This window comes from Centruroides sculpturatus, unplaced genomic scaffold, assembly GCF_000671375.1.
Source record: "Centruroides sculpturatus isolate CEXI.00-Female unplaced genomic scaffold, Cexi_2.0 scaffold379, whole genome shotgun sequence".
Classification (NCBI taxonomy): domain Eukaryota; kingdom Metazoa; phylum Arthropoda; class Arachnida; order Scorpiones; family Buthidae; genus Centruroides; species Centruroides sculpturatus.
This window is the reverse complement of record NW_019384620.1, coordinates 334,190-351,181: the sequence shown is the minus strand read 5'-3', so window position 1 is coordinate 351,181 and position 16,992 is coordinate 334,190. Positions and strand designations below refer to the sequence as shown.

Sequence of the window (16,992 nt, the reverse complement as noted above, 5' to 3'; positions counted from 1 at the left end):
TTAATTTATTATATTTATTTTTAAAGTTTCAAATTATTACAAAATATTTATCAAATATCTATTATTTTGTCCTGTCAACTAAAAAGTAATTCATATATAAAAAGTAATAATTAACAATTGTTTCTCCATTTCTAAGTTGTCATTCTTAAATCATTTTAGAATTACAGAAATAAGTTTTATTTACATATAGAGCTGAATATTCATTCTTTATTATTAATTTTAAATTAAAAATTAATAAGCATGTCCTTAAAAAATGCTAGTAATTTATGTAGTAGTAAGTGTCAAATTTTGTTCATAAAATTCTGGTTTTTCTATAAAAAGCCAAATTGACAAATATTGTATATATAAAAATGTTATATCACACAATATAAACTAAATTTTATATATGTGTCTTTAACATCAAATTATTTTTGATGTATGTATTCAATAAAAAAAATATATATGATTATTTATTATGACGAGTATATTAATTATTACAATAAGTAATTTAATTTTTATTTGGGAAAAGACTAAAATAAAATTAATATTAAAATACAATTACCATCTGCTTCAATTTCTACAAATCTCTGTGAATGTTGAACAACTCCTTTTACACGTTCGCCTAAAACATTGATATCAGCTTCTACTAAACTATGCTTTTGTAATAAATCTTCTACTCCCATTAAATGTTTGCCAAAGTCTTCAGACATCAAACGAACCTGTTAATTCAAAAAATGAATTAAAATGCAATAATAATAATTCCTGTTTGCAAATTTTAATTATGCTAGTAACAAGTAATACTATTGATTAATATAAATGACATTTAAAACATTTACAAAATTCTAATTTTTTTTTTCAATAAAAACAANACATACTTTGAATTTCTCTAATTCTTTCTTGGATTTTATCTGAACCAAAGTGCTGTGCTGAAATTAAATCTTCTCCAACCTTAATAACTGCTACCAACTGTTGTTCATGAACTGCAATATCATCTTCCAGTGCCTGTTTAAAATATTAATAAAATTTTATTTAAATTCATGATATTTGATATAGTTAATTTTACACAAATTTTAATTTTTATAAAAATTGAAAAAACATACTTTGTTTTTACTGATTAAGAGATGGATTGTTGTTAAATCATGACCAATATCTTCAGAAGACAGAATTTGTTCTTTTTCTTTGATCCAAGCCTCCTCTTCTGCCATATCCCAATAAAATTGCCACAGCTTGCGTGATTCTTCCAATTTATTACGTCTATCAAGTGCCAATTGTACCAATTCTGAATAAGCTGCCTCAAGTTGCTGAATGCGTTCAATTACATACTGAGGATCACATGGACGATAAGCTATTTAAAATAATGATAAAATTTATTTTAAATATCCTAAGAGAATTATAAAATTAATGAAAATTATGAACCTATTTCATTACTTTCTTCTACTCAATCAATTATAATGCAAATCATTAATTTATTATATTTATTTTTAAAGTTTCAAATTATTACAAAATATTTATCAAATATCTATTATTTTGTCCTGTCAACTAAAAAGTAATTCATATATAAAAAGTAATAATTAACAATTGTTTCTCCATTTCTAAGTTGTCATTCTTAAATCATTTTAGAATTACAGAAATAAGTTTTATTTACATATAGAGCTGAATATTCATTCTTTATTATTAATTTTAAATTAAAAATTAATAAGCATGTCCTTAAAAAATGCTAGTAATTTATGTAGTAGTAAGTGTCAAATTTTGTTCATAAAATTCTGGTTTTTCTATAAAAAGCCAAATTGACAAATATTGTATATATAAAAATGTTATATCACACAATATAAACTAAATTTTATATATGTGTCTTTAACATCAAATTATTTTTGATGTATGTATTCAATAAAAAAAATATATATGATTATTTATTATGACGAGTATATTAATTATTACAATAAGTAATTTAATTTTTATTTGGGAAAAGACTAAAATAAAATTAATATTAAAATACAATTACCATCTGCTTCAATTTCTACAAATCTCTGTGAATGTTGAACAACTCCTTTTACACGTTCGCCTAAAACATTGATATCAGCTTCTACTAAACTATGCTTTTGTAATAAATCTTCTACTCCCATTAAATGTTTGCCAAAGTCTTCAGACATCAAACGAACCTGTTAATTCAAAAAATGAATTAAAATGCAATAATAATAATTCCTGTTTGCAAATTTTAATTATGCTAGTAACAAGTAATACTATTGATTAATATAAATGACATTTAAAACATTTAGAAAATTCTAATTTTTTTTTTCAATAAAAACGATGAGCTAAAGAATAATCCTGCATAAAAACAGAAGAGTACTAACCATAAGCTCAAAGTAAAAGTGTTAATAATTATAATTAATAACAGAATTACCATTTAAATAATAAAAGTGATACAAATTTTAATTATGCTAGTAACAAGTAATACTATTGATTAATATAAATGACATTTAAAACATTTACAAAATTCTAATTTTTTTTTTCAATAAAAACGATGAGCTAAAGAATAATCCTGCATAAAAACAGAAGAGTACTAACCATAAGCTCAAAGTAAAAGTGTTAATAATTATAATTAATAACAGAATTACCATTTAAATAATAAAAGTGATATGTATTTAATTTAATTATATTGATATGTTATCATTAAAGATAAAAGTGAAACTTTGCACTACACCATTGGTTCCCAAACTTTGATTCTCAGCACCCTTGCTAAATCCAGATTTTCCCAAGGCGCCCTATGTCAAATTCTAACAAATACAATTTACGAAATAGCCAATATTTTTAATATTAAGTATAATTATAAAAATTTTATAACATTTCGTGGCATCCCTGTGAGGAAGTTGCGGCACACACTTTGGGAACCACTGCACTACACTATGATTTTGAGATGATTAAATATGACAAGATTATAGCGTAGTAAATTAAAAAAACTACAACTATATGATATATATTGTGCTTGTGTGCATGCATCAAATAATTATGATTTATGAAATCCAAGTACCTCAAAAAATTAAATTGTCAAATACTTTTATCCCTGCAATTAATCTTTTTATTCTATTAGAACTAATTGATAAATAAAGTCTTGTACTATAGCATTTTACAAAATATGGAAATAGAAATTCATAGCCACCACCATTTAGTGGCCATATACATCTACTCTCATTACTATGACCAAAGAACAAGAAACAGTTGATGTAATACTATAACCTTTATTCTCCATCCATTAGAAATTCAAAATTGTCCTCTGCTCAGATCACACTGACAATTTTTTCAGGATGGAAAGGGCAAGTATCTATTAGGAAGTATTACAGAAAGTATCTGACAAAAGAAGAATCAATCAATTTGCAGAAGTATTGTTAAACCTTATGAATACCCAAGATGTATTCATAGAGTAAACCAAAAAGAACAGACTTTTTCTTGAACTGTAATAACAAAAGACCACACTGCAGTAAGGAAATGGCAAAGATGTTTAAGAATCTGATGTTACAGGTTATTCTTTACTGTACTCACAGCCAGATCTTGAACTATTAGACTTCTGGTTATTTTCAAATTAAAAATGTTAAAAAGTCAATAACTTTCATTAGATGCCAAAATTCAAGCTGATTTATGGGAATGGATCAAAAGAAACAAAGATTTTCATGCAAGAAACAAAAATGGGTTGAATATTTGGAAAGATGTATTGCTCTAAATGATAATTAAATTGAAAAACAAATATGTATGATTCAAATAAATAATTTTTACTACATTTTAAAACTGGATACATTAATCTTTCTTTTTTCCAAACTAATTTTATAAAAACAGAGACCTTATTTTATTTATTGATCAACCTTTAACAGAATGTAATATTAAAAACAAATCTCTATGTGCATCATTATAATATATTTTTCTCTCAAAAATACAAAATACTAATTATATAAAAAGTACCAAATAAACACAAGGAGTGAAAAATCACAATCAAAAAAGAAAATCTTATAATAATACAGAAATATATAATATGAAAGATGTCAACTGAGAACAAAAATATTTTATACTCTGCATACTAGTAAAGATTACTGAGAGATAGTAAGAACAAAAATGCACTGAGTATATAAAAACTACTAAAATGAAGTGATATTTAACAGTTTTATCACAAAATCCAAAAAAGTGAAATAATGAAACTAGTTTTAATTATTTCTTCTTGTGTTGATTAATAACTTAATTGTTAATTCTTTTTTGTAAATTTAAATTTAAAATCTATCTAATATCAAAAATTTTAGTACTAAAAATCTTTTTTCTTTCTAATGCAGATGCAGGAAAGCATAATAAAATTTAAATATGATGCAAATTAAGAATAAATACAATGAATGTTGAGAGTTAAAAAATTTGTTAAAAACTATTCAAAACTTTCCTGAAATACATCAGATTTCATTTCAATGAAATTTTTGTCTGTCAAAGTTATAACTTATGGAATTTCCATATTATTTTCAATATAAATAAACTTAAAAATTCAGATTTTAATCAATTAAAATATTTATGTTCACCAATGAATCCTCATACCTTTAATTCCTCCATAGAATCAAGTATGTATAACATTTCCTGGAAGGTCTGTTGTAAGGATATAGACATTTCAAGTCTTGTACGTCGAGCACGTAATAATTCTAACAAGTAGTTCCATAATCTCAGAACATTGTCTTTTCTGGAAGGGAAATCAATCATGTTATTTATATTTAGGAATTAAAGACAAATGTGCTCTAAAATTTCACACTATTTACCTAGCATTTATTCTATCAATGTCATGATAGTTTTCAGCTTCAAGTTCTTGTGCAACAGCAACTACTGCCTGGACTCTTTCTTCATATGCAAAGATATCAGTTTCAATGGCTTCATGTTTTTTAGCTGCTGCTTCTACAGATGGCAAATCAAAACCAAAGTTATCTTGAGATACTAAACGCTGATTTTCACTAAGCCATGTTTCTCTCATTCCTGCTTTTCTATCAAATCGTGCAGCTAATTGTTCTAATTTTTCTTGCCTGAAAATGTACATAAATTTGCTCTGTTTTTCCTTTGTTTTCATATTTTAAATTAAAATGTAAAGCTTAAAATTATTTAAATTATTACCTGATCAGTTCTTCACGCAAAGCAAGTTCTCTTTCATGTTCTGCTTTTTCCAGATGTTCCCAAGCTCTATTTATATCTGCTATCATTTTGCCTTCCTTTGGAAAGTACGGTTTCTGATTATTTGCACGCATTTTACTTTGAAGAGTGAATAAAAGTACTTCCAAATTTCCTTTCTCAATAAATCTGCAAAATAATATAGATTAAAACATGCAGTTTTTTTTTGATAAATTAATATTTTTATATTTTGTATAAATACTAAAAGTCTCATTACAGAATAAGATTAATACTTAAAAAAATAATTATAATTTTTTGTAATTCTACAGTGATTTTTATGTTTTTCTTTCATGCATTAATTACAGAATTTTGAAGTATTATATTATTTATAAATAAAGAAAAAATAATAAAATTAATTGAAAAATTAAATAAAAATGTAAAATTAAAATTCAATTAATGACGGCATAAAAAGTATTCTAAGATGATTCAAAAAACAAGTATATTATTACAAATTTTATTATTATTTATAAATGTTCAGATAAAAAAAACATTTAAGAAAATTAAAATTTGTGTAGATGTTATCAACTTTACACTATTAATAAGATATTTAAAACACTAAACTTTTAACATTTACTTCAATGTAAATCAAGTGCAAATATCAGGTGTCTCAGATGAAGCATATAAAAAAAAAATATATATATACAGATGAAAATACAACATACTTGGGAGGTTTTTCCACAGTTCTGTATGTGGTAAATGCAGCTAACTGCTGTTGAACTCCATATAAAGAATTTGCAAATTTTCTATCTGACAGAGAGGATATTGTATGTTGAATCCACTTCAGCAGTTCTGATGTTAACGTCTCATATTCCAATATCATTTGATCATTTTCCATTGCCTGACTTACAACCTGAAAAAAGTTATTCAGCGTTTACTATTTTAAAAAATATTTTTGTATCTATAAAAATATGTCTAGAAAAAAGTATCTCATTTTATGAAGTTCAAAAAACTATCTATTAAAAATACCTTTCCAATTCTCCTTCCTTGAACAGTTTCAGCCTTCATTTTTGAAAAGTAATGATAGTATGTAACAACATATGTAATAATAGATTTTTCATCTGGTGTATCCACATATACATCTGAAAAATAAACAAATTCAAAGATTTTTTTTATTGAAAATAATACATTGTACAGTTTCTTTCAACTATATTCCTGAAGTTAATCATGTAAGATGTTTTACAAATTTTAAAAAATTTTTATAAAAATTACAAAGTAAATAAAATATATTAGTAATAACAGACCTTCAGGGTCTAGAAGTCTTGTTAAACCAAGATTTTCTTCAGCAACATTAAATGCATTATTTAAATTATAAATGGCATTTGATTTTGACAATTTGTCATATTGAATGAGATCAGGTCTGCAAAGAAATAAATTTTTAAAAATAATTTAAACAACAGTACAACAAATTTTAACAAACAACATTATTAAAATAAGTAACTATTTAAGAAGAAAACTAAATTAAAATCAAACAGTGAACTATTGCTATCAATTTAACTGTACCTTAATTAATGATTAATATAAAATAAGACTTTGAGCATTGGTGAGGAAGATGTCCAATCACACTAATGAGGGTCAACAGAAATTAAAACAGTCTTGGAAAAATTTGTGGTAGAAAAAATAATATTATAGTAATTGTCACAAAAAATCTAGTAGTGTCTCAGCTAAACTTAGACATTAATTGAGAAAATTTGCAAAAAGTGTGAGGATCTTTTATTTTAAAAGTGAAATTGAAACATTGTTTACTTTGTTTCAGATCAATTCAGTCATTTGTTACATTTCTGCCTACTTACAAAGTTATTCAGTTGTAGTAAAGATGAATTAATCCTGATTATGGAACCAAAACTTCAGAAAGAACCAAAAACCTTTTTTTTTATTTAAAAACTCTCTTTGACACTATTTAATGAGAGAAATTTTGTGTAAGCTCAAATTAAAATGAAACAGTTATTCATTCTCCACATGAAAAATTTGCGAATTAATAAACTGTTTAAAAACTTTTTTCTGAATTGTTTCAATTAAATAGATAAATATAAGTTTTATCATCATTTTATAAACATTATTTTCCTTTATTTTTCATATTTTTTTTTGTAGATTTATTATAAAATAATAATTATTAATGTCTAAATATATTTTAAAACATCATTAAAATATAGTTTCATTTTTAAATAACAATAATAATAAAGTCTGAAATAATAATTGGTAAATTTTTAGAATAATCTTTCAGGAAAAAATTATATACTGTCATAAAGAAATTTTGCCTTCTGAACATCAAAATTCCATTAATTAGCACTCTGTGCTAAAAATAGGCCATTCATGGCATCAACTTCCACTTTATTAATCAATGTATTATACAGTGGTACCTCAGGATACGAAATTAATCCATTCCAAAATTGAGATCGTATCATGAAAATGTTGTAAGGTGAATCATTTTTCCCCATATGATTACATGTAAAACCAAATAATTCGTTCCAATACAAAAAACACACTCAAATTAAAGCTAAGTAGTACATTAAAAAAATAAATAAATATCGTAAGGATAACACTGAAAAATGTGTTTTATAGTTGTACTGTACATGTATAAATAACCATAATAGAATAATAATTGATTTAAAAAAAAAATGTAGTTTTATGCACTTTACCTTTGAGGATAGACAACGATGGAGGTGTAAACTGGTGGCGGAAGAGAGGGAGAAGGGAAATGATACTAAAACTTAATTTACATAACATAATGTAACAATAACTTAAAAAAATAACTTAGAAAAGATAAAAAAATTAGTGTTGTTTTATATATATATAAGCAGTGAATAAAATTAAAAAAAAAATTATATATATATATAATTTTTTTCACTGCTTTTTGCTTTCTTTCCTTCACTTCCACCAGCACTTTCACTGGATAGAGATCGTTTGGTAAAATATCTATCCAAAGACGTTTGGCTTTGACTACTTTTTAAAATGTTTCTAAAATGACTTAGGCAAATGTCATTACTCTGAGCAGCAATACGGCCAGTGTGAACCTTTTCGGGATGTTTCTTTTCAATAAAATCAGTCACTTTCTGATAATACCTCAAGATTTCCTTCATCGAGCGAGATCCTTCCATGACGAAGCAAACACGCAGACTGAGAACAATGAACAGAAGTGAATAAAAAATGGCGCTGCAAACTAATGTAACATCATATGGTGAGTTTTTGTTCGTAACATGGAGCAAAAATATGTTCGAATTTCATGTCGTATCCTGAGGTACCACTGTATCCCAAGTTTATGATTGTTCTATTATTTTATGTGCAATAATTTTTCAGAAAATTTTGGGTCCTGAAAATATTCTGCACTCCTAACTGCAGGTAAAATAAGGTTGACTCTGTTTTAGGTTTTATATTTATTTATAATTCATATTAAATTCACTCTCCAAACAGAATTAGTATTTATCAGTTTAAAAAAATCTTTATGATTCTATAAACAATTAAAATTAGAATAAATTTTCAAATTGTTTTTACTTGAAAACTTTTGTAATGCTAATCTAACAATAAGTTAATTTTATTTTAATATTTTTATTATTATTTTCATTATACAGTATTCTACATATAAATTTTATTTAAAAGATTTTCAATTAAAAATTCTAAGAATAAAATCAATTCTATTATCAAAACTAAGATAAAACAATATAGTTTTAAGTGTTATAAATAAATTTTGTGAAAATAGTAGTAATTTTTGACTACTCATGATGAAAAGATGGAACTTGACTGGAAACAAAAAGTTTCCACCAGTTTTATCACTGAGTGCTATAAAGATTTATTAATTAAAGATTTTACACACTGAATGGAACATGAAATCATACCTAAAGGTATACCTGTTCTATTCACAAATAGCTATACATTCAAATATTGTACTCTACATGTACAGTACTGCCTTAATTACACTCTCTTCTCATAATAGATCTTTTTCTTTCTGCTTTATCAAAGCAATTAATTTCCTGAAGTTATAAAGCATAACAGACAGAGGAGAGGGGAATCAAATAAATCTAAATATCTATGATTAATTTCATTTACTTGAAATTGCTTAACACAATAATCTATATTTTGATTAAAGATGCAGTTAAACAGAAAGACAGCATAACCTAAACAACCAAAATAAATAAAAAATATTCACTTTTAAAGTAATCAAATGTCTAAATTTAGTTCGAAAAAATATTTTGTTTTATTTATTTATTATAAACTACTGCTTTAAAAATGAACAGAAATTATACTCCAAATTACAAGTTTAGTACATTTATAAAAAATTATTTGCCTGTTTCCAAAGTCAGTGCCAATTAAGTTAATACTGCAGTAGAGAATATCAGCAATGCAGTTGTTACTGCAAACTATGATTTTTGGTATTGCAATGAAGAATACAGCAGCAACAAAAAATATTTAGTAACATATTACTTCAAATATTATTGTTATTTTGCCAACATTGATAGTAATAAATTCTTATTGGCAGTAAAATTTTGTGACAACACATTTTGCAAATATAATGAAGTAGATTTTATATCTTAATGAACATAACAAATTACAATAAGTGAGAATAATACAATAATTTAGTCTATAAACAGTTATAATGTTTTGTCAAAATATATCTTTTAAATAATTTGCTCCATAATTCAAACATTACAATATCTGTAAATATAAATATGTTAAACTAGAAAGTGTAAGAAAATTCTACACATTACAGATGCTATGAATAATCATTCTGTGTTGCTTTTATTTCATAAACCTCAATATGATTATGGAAATTCTTGAAAGAACAGCATTATTGAAACTTATATGTTAATCTTTCAATTTTCCATTACTGTAAGAGCTTTATAAAATATAATAAATGAAAAAAAAATTATCTTAAAATTTCAAAAAAAAAAAAAAAAAATCAGATATATCCTTTCAAATATTCTTTGTATATCAAGAACAAATGCACAAAATGGATTGACATCTCAAACCCAGAACTTTTAAAATTTTTTTTGAGAAATTCAGAATTTCTGAAAGTTACTTTAAAATATCAATCAAGAAAAAAAAAATTAAAACTTATCTGAAAAAGAATTAGAAACTAAAATAAGATGAAAGAAAAAAATATATTATTTTTATCATAATTTCTATTTTAAAAAATAAATTTATCAACCTGTGTTTGTGAATGATAGCATTAAAAGCTAATCCATCTCTCCAACTTGTAGTAAAGTTACGAATGTTTACATTTGGATATCCAGCTGTTTTCATTTGACACCACAATAGCAAAGCATCTTTAGCAGATTTTGTTTCTTGATTATCAACTTCTTCGATGGTAATGTCTTGAATCTAAATAAACAATTTATTTTAAAATTTCATTATATAATTATTGTTGAAAAACAATTATATTAAATCTTTATGTTTTTTCTTAATTATAACCAAAATCTGTACATTTAAAATATGAAGTATACACTTCGCAACTATAGTAATATTTTTATATATTATTTTGCTTTTTGATAACAATATATATAAATAAAATTTTAACTTTATAATTTATAATAAAACTTTCTTTACCTGAAATCTTAGGATAATGGTCCAAATCAAACCCAGAGTAAGTCTAGAACTACCATCAACAACATCATGAGATCCTAAATTTTCAAGATGTACTCTCTGGTCCTTTAAAAATTGTAGAGCTTTATCAACATTTTCAAGGCAGTGAATTCGCATTTTTCCTTTCGTTGGTTTTGGCTGAAATCACAAATTACATTTTAGTGTTATATTTTAGATTAAAAAATTTTAATAACAAATTTAATACTAAATTGTAAAACTTTTAATTCTAGAATTTTGATTTTAAATCAAAATAATAAATATAAAACTATTGAGTATCATTTCATTAACATTTATTTCAATAGTGACTTTATAAGGTACTTTATCGATATTTATGAATATTGTACATTATAAATTTTTAATATTGTAATAGAAAATAAAAAATTAATTTTTGTATTCTTTATTAGAACTTTATAGTGATAGAGATGTACTAGCTTCCTGTGTATTTAAAGCTACATTATACAAATGCGAATATAGACTTTGGACCACCCTTATTAGAACTTTAAAATAATGTAATAGAATGTGTAAATATAAAGTTACATAATAACATTACTCAACTACAACTGGGGAAAAAACTTCTGTTTATTTACCATCCCCATTTTTGAAACTTCTAATTTCTATATTTCTGAAATTTTAACATTATTTCCATTCAATCTTAATAATACTTGTTCCATAATACCTTATTATGTTTATTATACTTTTCAATTGTTAGGATTATCTTGCTTTTCTTTACTTAATCCTCTTAGTTATCATGCTAATGTTTTCTATTCTCTCTACTTAATACTTCAAACTATTTATTTATTTTGTTATTATATTTTCTTCATTTATTATACAGCAGAGTATTGTGCAACACGGGGATAAATTCCATGTTACAGGAAATCACATTATTGAGACATGCATTATCAGGCAATTTTATGTAAGTTTAAACATAGGCCCAGAAGTTGAAGAAAACATTTACCTCTGGATGACAAAATTAGAATTTTGTATGAGTACTAGTCACAATTTTTTTGTCACATTATAGGAGAGTGCATTATATGGTAATTCACTGTATTTTAAAATGTGTATGACCATTTTGGATTTATTAAATATCATTCTAATTATATGCTGACTTAATAAATCCAATATATGAATACTTATATCATTCCAAGTAAGTTTTATAAGTTTATACTTACTTACTGTCAAATTTTTTTTATTTTTTTAAATTTACAATCCATCCTTTTTCCAATTTCTCTGTGGATATTATGAATTGTTTCACCAAATTTTTTAATTAATTTTAATTTTTTCTTTAAATATTCAGATTTAGATAAGTATAGAATTATTTTATTCTATAAACCACACTCATACCCAGCAGAATTAAATAAAAAATAAAAAATAATAAAAAACTTAAACCAACACCTTAATATTCGCTGAGAGATTTTTAATGTAACAAACGTTTTCGATCTATTCGATAGATCATCTTCAGGTTAAAAAGAATATTTCTTAAATGGAACAACAATTTCAAAATTCAAAAATATTAATAACCAATAACATTTCCATTAATAAGAATAACTAAAACATTGTAAATGATACAAAAAATGTAAAATAAATAACATATTACTCATACCAATTATTAATACTATCTATCTATCTAGACATAATTCCCTTTAAAATATACTAGAGTTCATGCGCCTCTTGTAAGTTTTTAACGGCATATTCCAAGCTGAAGGAGACCCTCTGTGTCCCTTGCGTTAATGCATTTTTCTTTACAATGTTTTAGTTATTCTTATTAATGGAAATGTTATTGGTTATTAATAGTTTTGAATTTTGAAATTGTTGTTCCATTTAAGAAATATTCTTTTTAACCTGAAGATGATCTATCGAATAGATTGAAAATGTTTGTTACATTAAAAATCTCTCAGCGAATATTAAGGTGTTGGTTTAAGTTTTTTATTTATTTTATTCTATTTACAGCTGTATTCACAACTGTAAGTTCGCCGACTTCCAGGGGGAATCGTTAATCCCTCGTCAGGACGATCTAGGGTCATTCGCGTGTGGGTGTGGCGGAAAAGACACAGATGACAAGAATCTCACATAAACCCGTTTATTTTAAACATATAAGTAAACTTACACTAAGGAACAAAAATGTTCTTTATACAATTGGAGGTTCAAATTGTTGAAGGTGTTTCTAATGTTGCTCGAAGGAAGGCCCCGGGGCAACGGAAGGTGAGGAGATTCATCAGTCGGTGTCGGCGGTGTTCTGAGTCCGTAGTCACAGGTTACCAGTCGGGTGCAACTGCTGGAAAACTTCTTTTTTGCTTGGACTAACCGTATGCAAATGCACAGTTTTTCGGAAAGTCAATCTGCCCTTCAAGATTGAGGATTATATCAATCTCCGTTCTTAATTTTGTTTTCTTCTGATTGGCTCCACGTCCCTTTTTTCTCTTTCCCCGATTGGTCTCTCGTCTGTCTCTAAGCGAAAGACGATTCCTGTTCAAGTCACCAGAAAGATCCGCTTCGAAGAATCTACTTGACACCATCCGTTATTCTGGATGCAAAATGTTGATGGAACTTTGAAACTTGGGCTCATATCTTCCACCATTGTTGTCTAGTCTGTGTTGTTTTTGAAATTTAACGACACAATGCGATGTCCCTTTTTGTCATTAACCTTTCCTCTTTTCAAAATTTCTGTTCTAATTATCTGCATATGAGCGACTTGTCTCTACTGGAGGTCGTTCATTTACAATTATCAATCATTTATAATTATTGCGTTCTGTTTACGTCAATAGCGTTTTTTTTCTCGTTGCGGTTTCATATGACTTGAACAACTAATTGATCTTTGATCAGTTTTTAACAATAGACAATTTTTTTTCTAGTTTCGTTTTAGTAAATTTTTAATAATAAATGTTTAATTTCAACCTGTTTTTGGAACTTCACACAACCAAGGATCATGAGTTAGAGTTACAAGCTAACTAATTATTTAACTTTGTTTTTAAAGTTAAATAATTAGTTAACTTCTAACTCTAAATCATGATCCTTGATTGCAAATCCATTAATGTTCTTATCATTATAATTCAAAATCACTGCATTGTTGAGCAGTTCCTAATATATGTAGGTCAAGTATATCTTTTTGTATGTATTCTTATCTTAAAACTTTCTAGCCAAACTAAAAGTGCATTATCCATTTCATAATAGTATTATTTATCAATGCTAATATTATGTCTTTAATATAAATATTATTTTAAATCATAAATAAAACAAACAAATGCAAATAATGTTAATATTTTCATCGTAATCACAATTTATATAGTATTGATGTCAGTTTAAACTGGAAGAAAAACATATTTTAGATTACTACATGTATTGTTTTCAATATCCAAATGACATGGTTGATGAATTTACAAAACAAATTTCTCTAAAACAAAGTTTTATTTTTGCACTGTAAAAATAATAATAGATTTGTGAAATAAGATAATTCTCATAAAAAATAATTCATTATATTATAAAAGTTAAAACTTTAGTAATTGGTTTTATTGTTTAATTTCTTTCTCATAGTATCAGTCAGAAGCAGTTGAAAGTGAATGAAAGAAAGATAAATTTTTGTTTATCATAAGTTATCACATTATTGTGATAAAGAACTTATATAAATAAAAAACAAAGTTAAAATACACAACTTTTCAATTTCTATGTTTTTTAATTCTATAATACAATTTGTCTTATATGCTTAATTAAATTATGTAGTATAGTTTATATTCCTATTATTAAATAACATTAGTAATTTTTATTTAGTTAATTATTTTGTACATAATTCATAAATTTTGTGAATTTGTCAATTATAAAATTGACAAATTCACAAAATTTATAAATTATGTACAAAATAATTAACTAAATAAAAATTACTAATGTTATTTAATAATAGGAATATAAACTATACTACATAATTTAATTAAGCATATAAGACAAATTGTATTATAGAATTAAAAAACATAGAAATTGAAAAGTTGTGTATTTTAACTTTGTTTTTTATTTATATAAGTTCTTTATCACAATAATGTGATAACTTATGATAAACAAAAATTTATCTTTCTTTCATTCACTTTCAACTGCTTCTGACTGATACTATGAGAAAGAAATTAAACAATAAAACCAATTACTAAAGTTTTAACTTTTATAATATAATGAATTATTTTTTATGAGAATTATCTTATTTCACAAATCTATTATTATTTTTACAGTGCAAAAATAAAACTTTGTTTTAGAGAAATTTGTTTTGTAAATTCATCAACCATGTCATTTGGATATTGAAAACAATACATGTAGTAATCTAAAATATGTTTTTCTTCCAGTTTAAACTGACATCAATACTATATAAATTGTGATTACGATGAAAATATTAACATTATTTGCATTTGTTTGTTTTATTTATGATTTAAAATAATATTTATATTAAAGACATAATATTAGCATTGATAAATAATACTATTATGAAATGGATAATGCACTTTTAGTTTGGCTAGAAAGTTTTAAGATAAGAATACATACAAAAAGATATACTTGACCTACATATATTAGGAACTGCTCAACAATGCAGTGATTTTGAATTATAATGATAAGAACATTAATGGATTTGCAATCAAGGATCATGATTTAGAGTTAGAAGTTAACTAATTATTTAACTTTAAAAACAAAGTTAAATAATTAGTTAGCTTGTAACTCTAACTCATGATCCTTGGTTGTGTGAAGTTCCAAAAACAGGTTGAAATTAAACATTTATTATTAAAAATTTACTAAAACGAAACTAGAAAAAAAATTGTCTATTGTTAAAAACTGATCAAAGATCAATTAGTTGTTCAAGTCATATGAAACCGCAACGAGAAAAAAAACGCTATTGACGTAAACAGAACGCAATAATTATAAATGATTGATAATTGTAAATGAACGACCTCCAGTAGAGACAAGTCGCTCATATGCAGATAATTAGAACAGAAATTTTGAAAAGAGGAAAGGTTAATGACAAAAAGGGACATCGCATTGTGTCGTTAAATTTCAAAAACAACACAGACTAGACAACAATGGTGGAAGATATGAGCCCAAGTTTCAAAGTTCCATCAACATTTTGCATCCAGAATAACGGATGGTGTCAAGTAGATTCTTCGAAGCGGATCTTTCTGGTGACTTGAACAGGAATCGTCTTTCGCTTAGAGACAGACGAGAGACCAATCGGGGAAAGAGAAAAAAGGGACGTGGAGCCAATCAGAAGAAAACAAAATTAAGAACGGAGATTGATATAATCCTCAATCTTGAAGGGCAGATTGACTTTCCGAAAAACTGTGCATTTGCATACGGTTAGTCCAAGCAAAAAAGAAGTTTTCCAGCAGTTGCACCCGACTGGTAACCTGTGACTACGGACTCAGAACACCGCCGACACCGACTGATGAATCTCCTCACCTTCCGTTGCCCCGGGGCCTTCCTTCGAGCAACATTAGAAACACCTTCAACAATTTGAACCTCCAATTGTATAAAGAACATTTTTGTTCCTTAGTGTAAGTTTACTTATATGTTTAAAATAAACGGGTTTATGTGAGATTCTTGTCATCTGTGTCTCCTCCGCCACACCCACACGCGAATGACCCTAGATCGTCCTGACGAGGGATTAACGATTCCCCCTGGAAGTCGGCGAACTTACAGTTGTGAATACAGCTGTAAATAGAATAAAATAAATAAAAAACTTAAACCAACACCTTAATATTCGCTGAGAGATTTTTAATGTAACAAACATTTTCAATCTATTCGATAGATCATCTTCAGGTTAAAAAGAATATTTCTTAAATGGAACAACAATTTCAAAATTCAAAACTATTAATAACCAATAACATTTCCATTAATAAGAATAACTAAAACATTGTAAAGAAAAATGCATTAACGCAAGGGACACAGAGGGTCTCCTTCAGCTTGGAATATGCCGTTAAAAACTTACAAGAGGCGCATGAACTCTAGTATATTTTAAAGGGAATTATGTCTAGATAGATAGATAGTATTAATAATTGGTATGAGTAATATGTTATTTATTTTACATTTTTTGTATCATTTACAATGTTTTAGTTATTCTTATTAATGGAAATGTTATTGGTTATTAATATTTTTGAATTTTGAAATTGTTGTTCCATTTAAGAAATATTCTTTTTAACCTGAAGATGATCTATCGAATAGATCGAAAACGTTTGTTACATTAAAAATCTCTCAGCGAATATTAAGGTGTTGGTTTAAGTTTTTTATTTATTTTATTCT

At 25.7% G+C, this 16,992-nt stretch overlaps 1 protein-coding gene across 1 annotated transcript in view; it reads right to left on the bottom strand.

The window, feature by feature from the left end:
• Window positions 1-16,992, bottom strand: part of LOC111625454 (spectrin beta chain-like) — a 123,289-nt gene that overhangs the window by 24,257 nt on the left and 82,040 nt on the right. The window contains exons 4-16 of the mRNA XM_023368603.1: window positions 10,696-10,869; window positions 10,298-10,470; window positions 6,399-6,514; window positions 6,124-6,236; window positions 5,820-6,007; window positions 5,104-5,286; window positions 4,758-5,015; window positions 4,543-4,681; window positions 1,982-2,138; window positions 1,080-1,324; window positions 855-981; window positions 772-779; window positions 542-698 (exon numbers count right to left, since the gene is read on the bottom strand). Of these exons, the coding sequence (XP_023224371.1) occupies window positions 542-698; window positions 772-779; window positions 855-981; window positions 1,080-1,324; window positions 1,982-2,138; window positions 4,543-4,681; window positions 4,758-5,015; window positions 5,104-5,286; window positions 5,820-6,007; window positions 6,124-6,236; window positions 6,399-6,514; window positions 10,298-10,470; window positions 10,696-10,869 (2,038 nt within the window). The remainder of the gene's footprint in view (window positions 1-541; window positions 699-771; window positions 780-854; window positions 982-1,079; window positions 1,325-1,981; window positions 2,139-4,542; window positions 4,682-4,757; window positions 5,016-5,103; window positions 5,287-5,819; window positions 6,008-6,123; window positions 6,237-6,398; window positions 6,515-10,297; window positions 10,471-10,695; window positions 10,870-16,992) is intronic.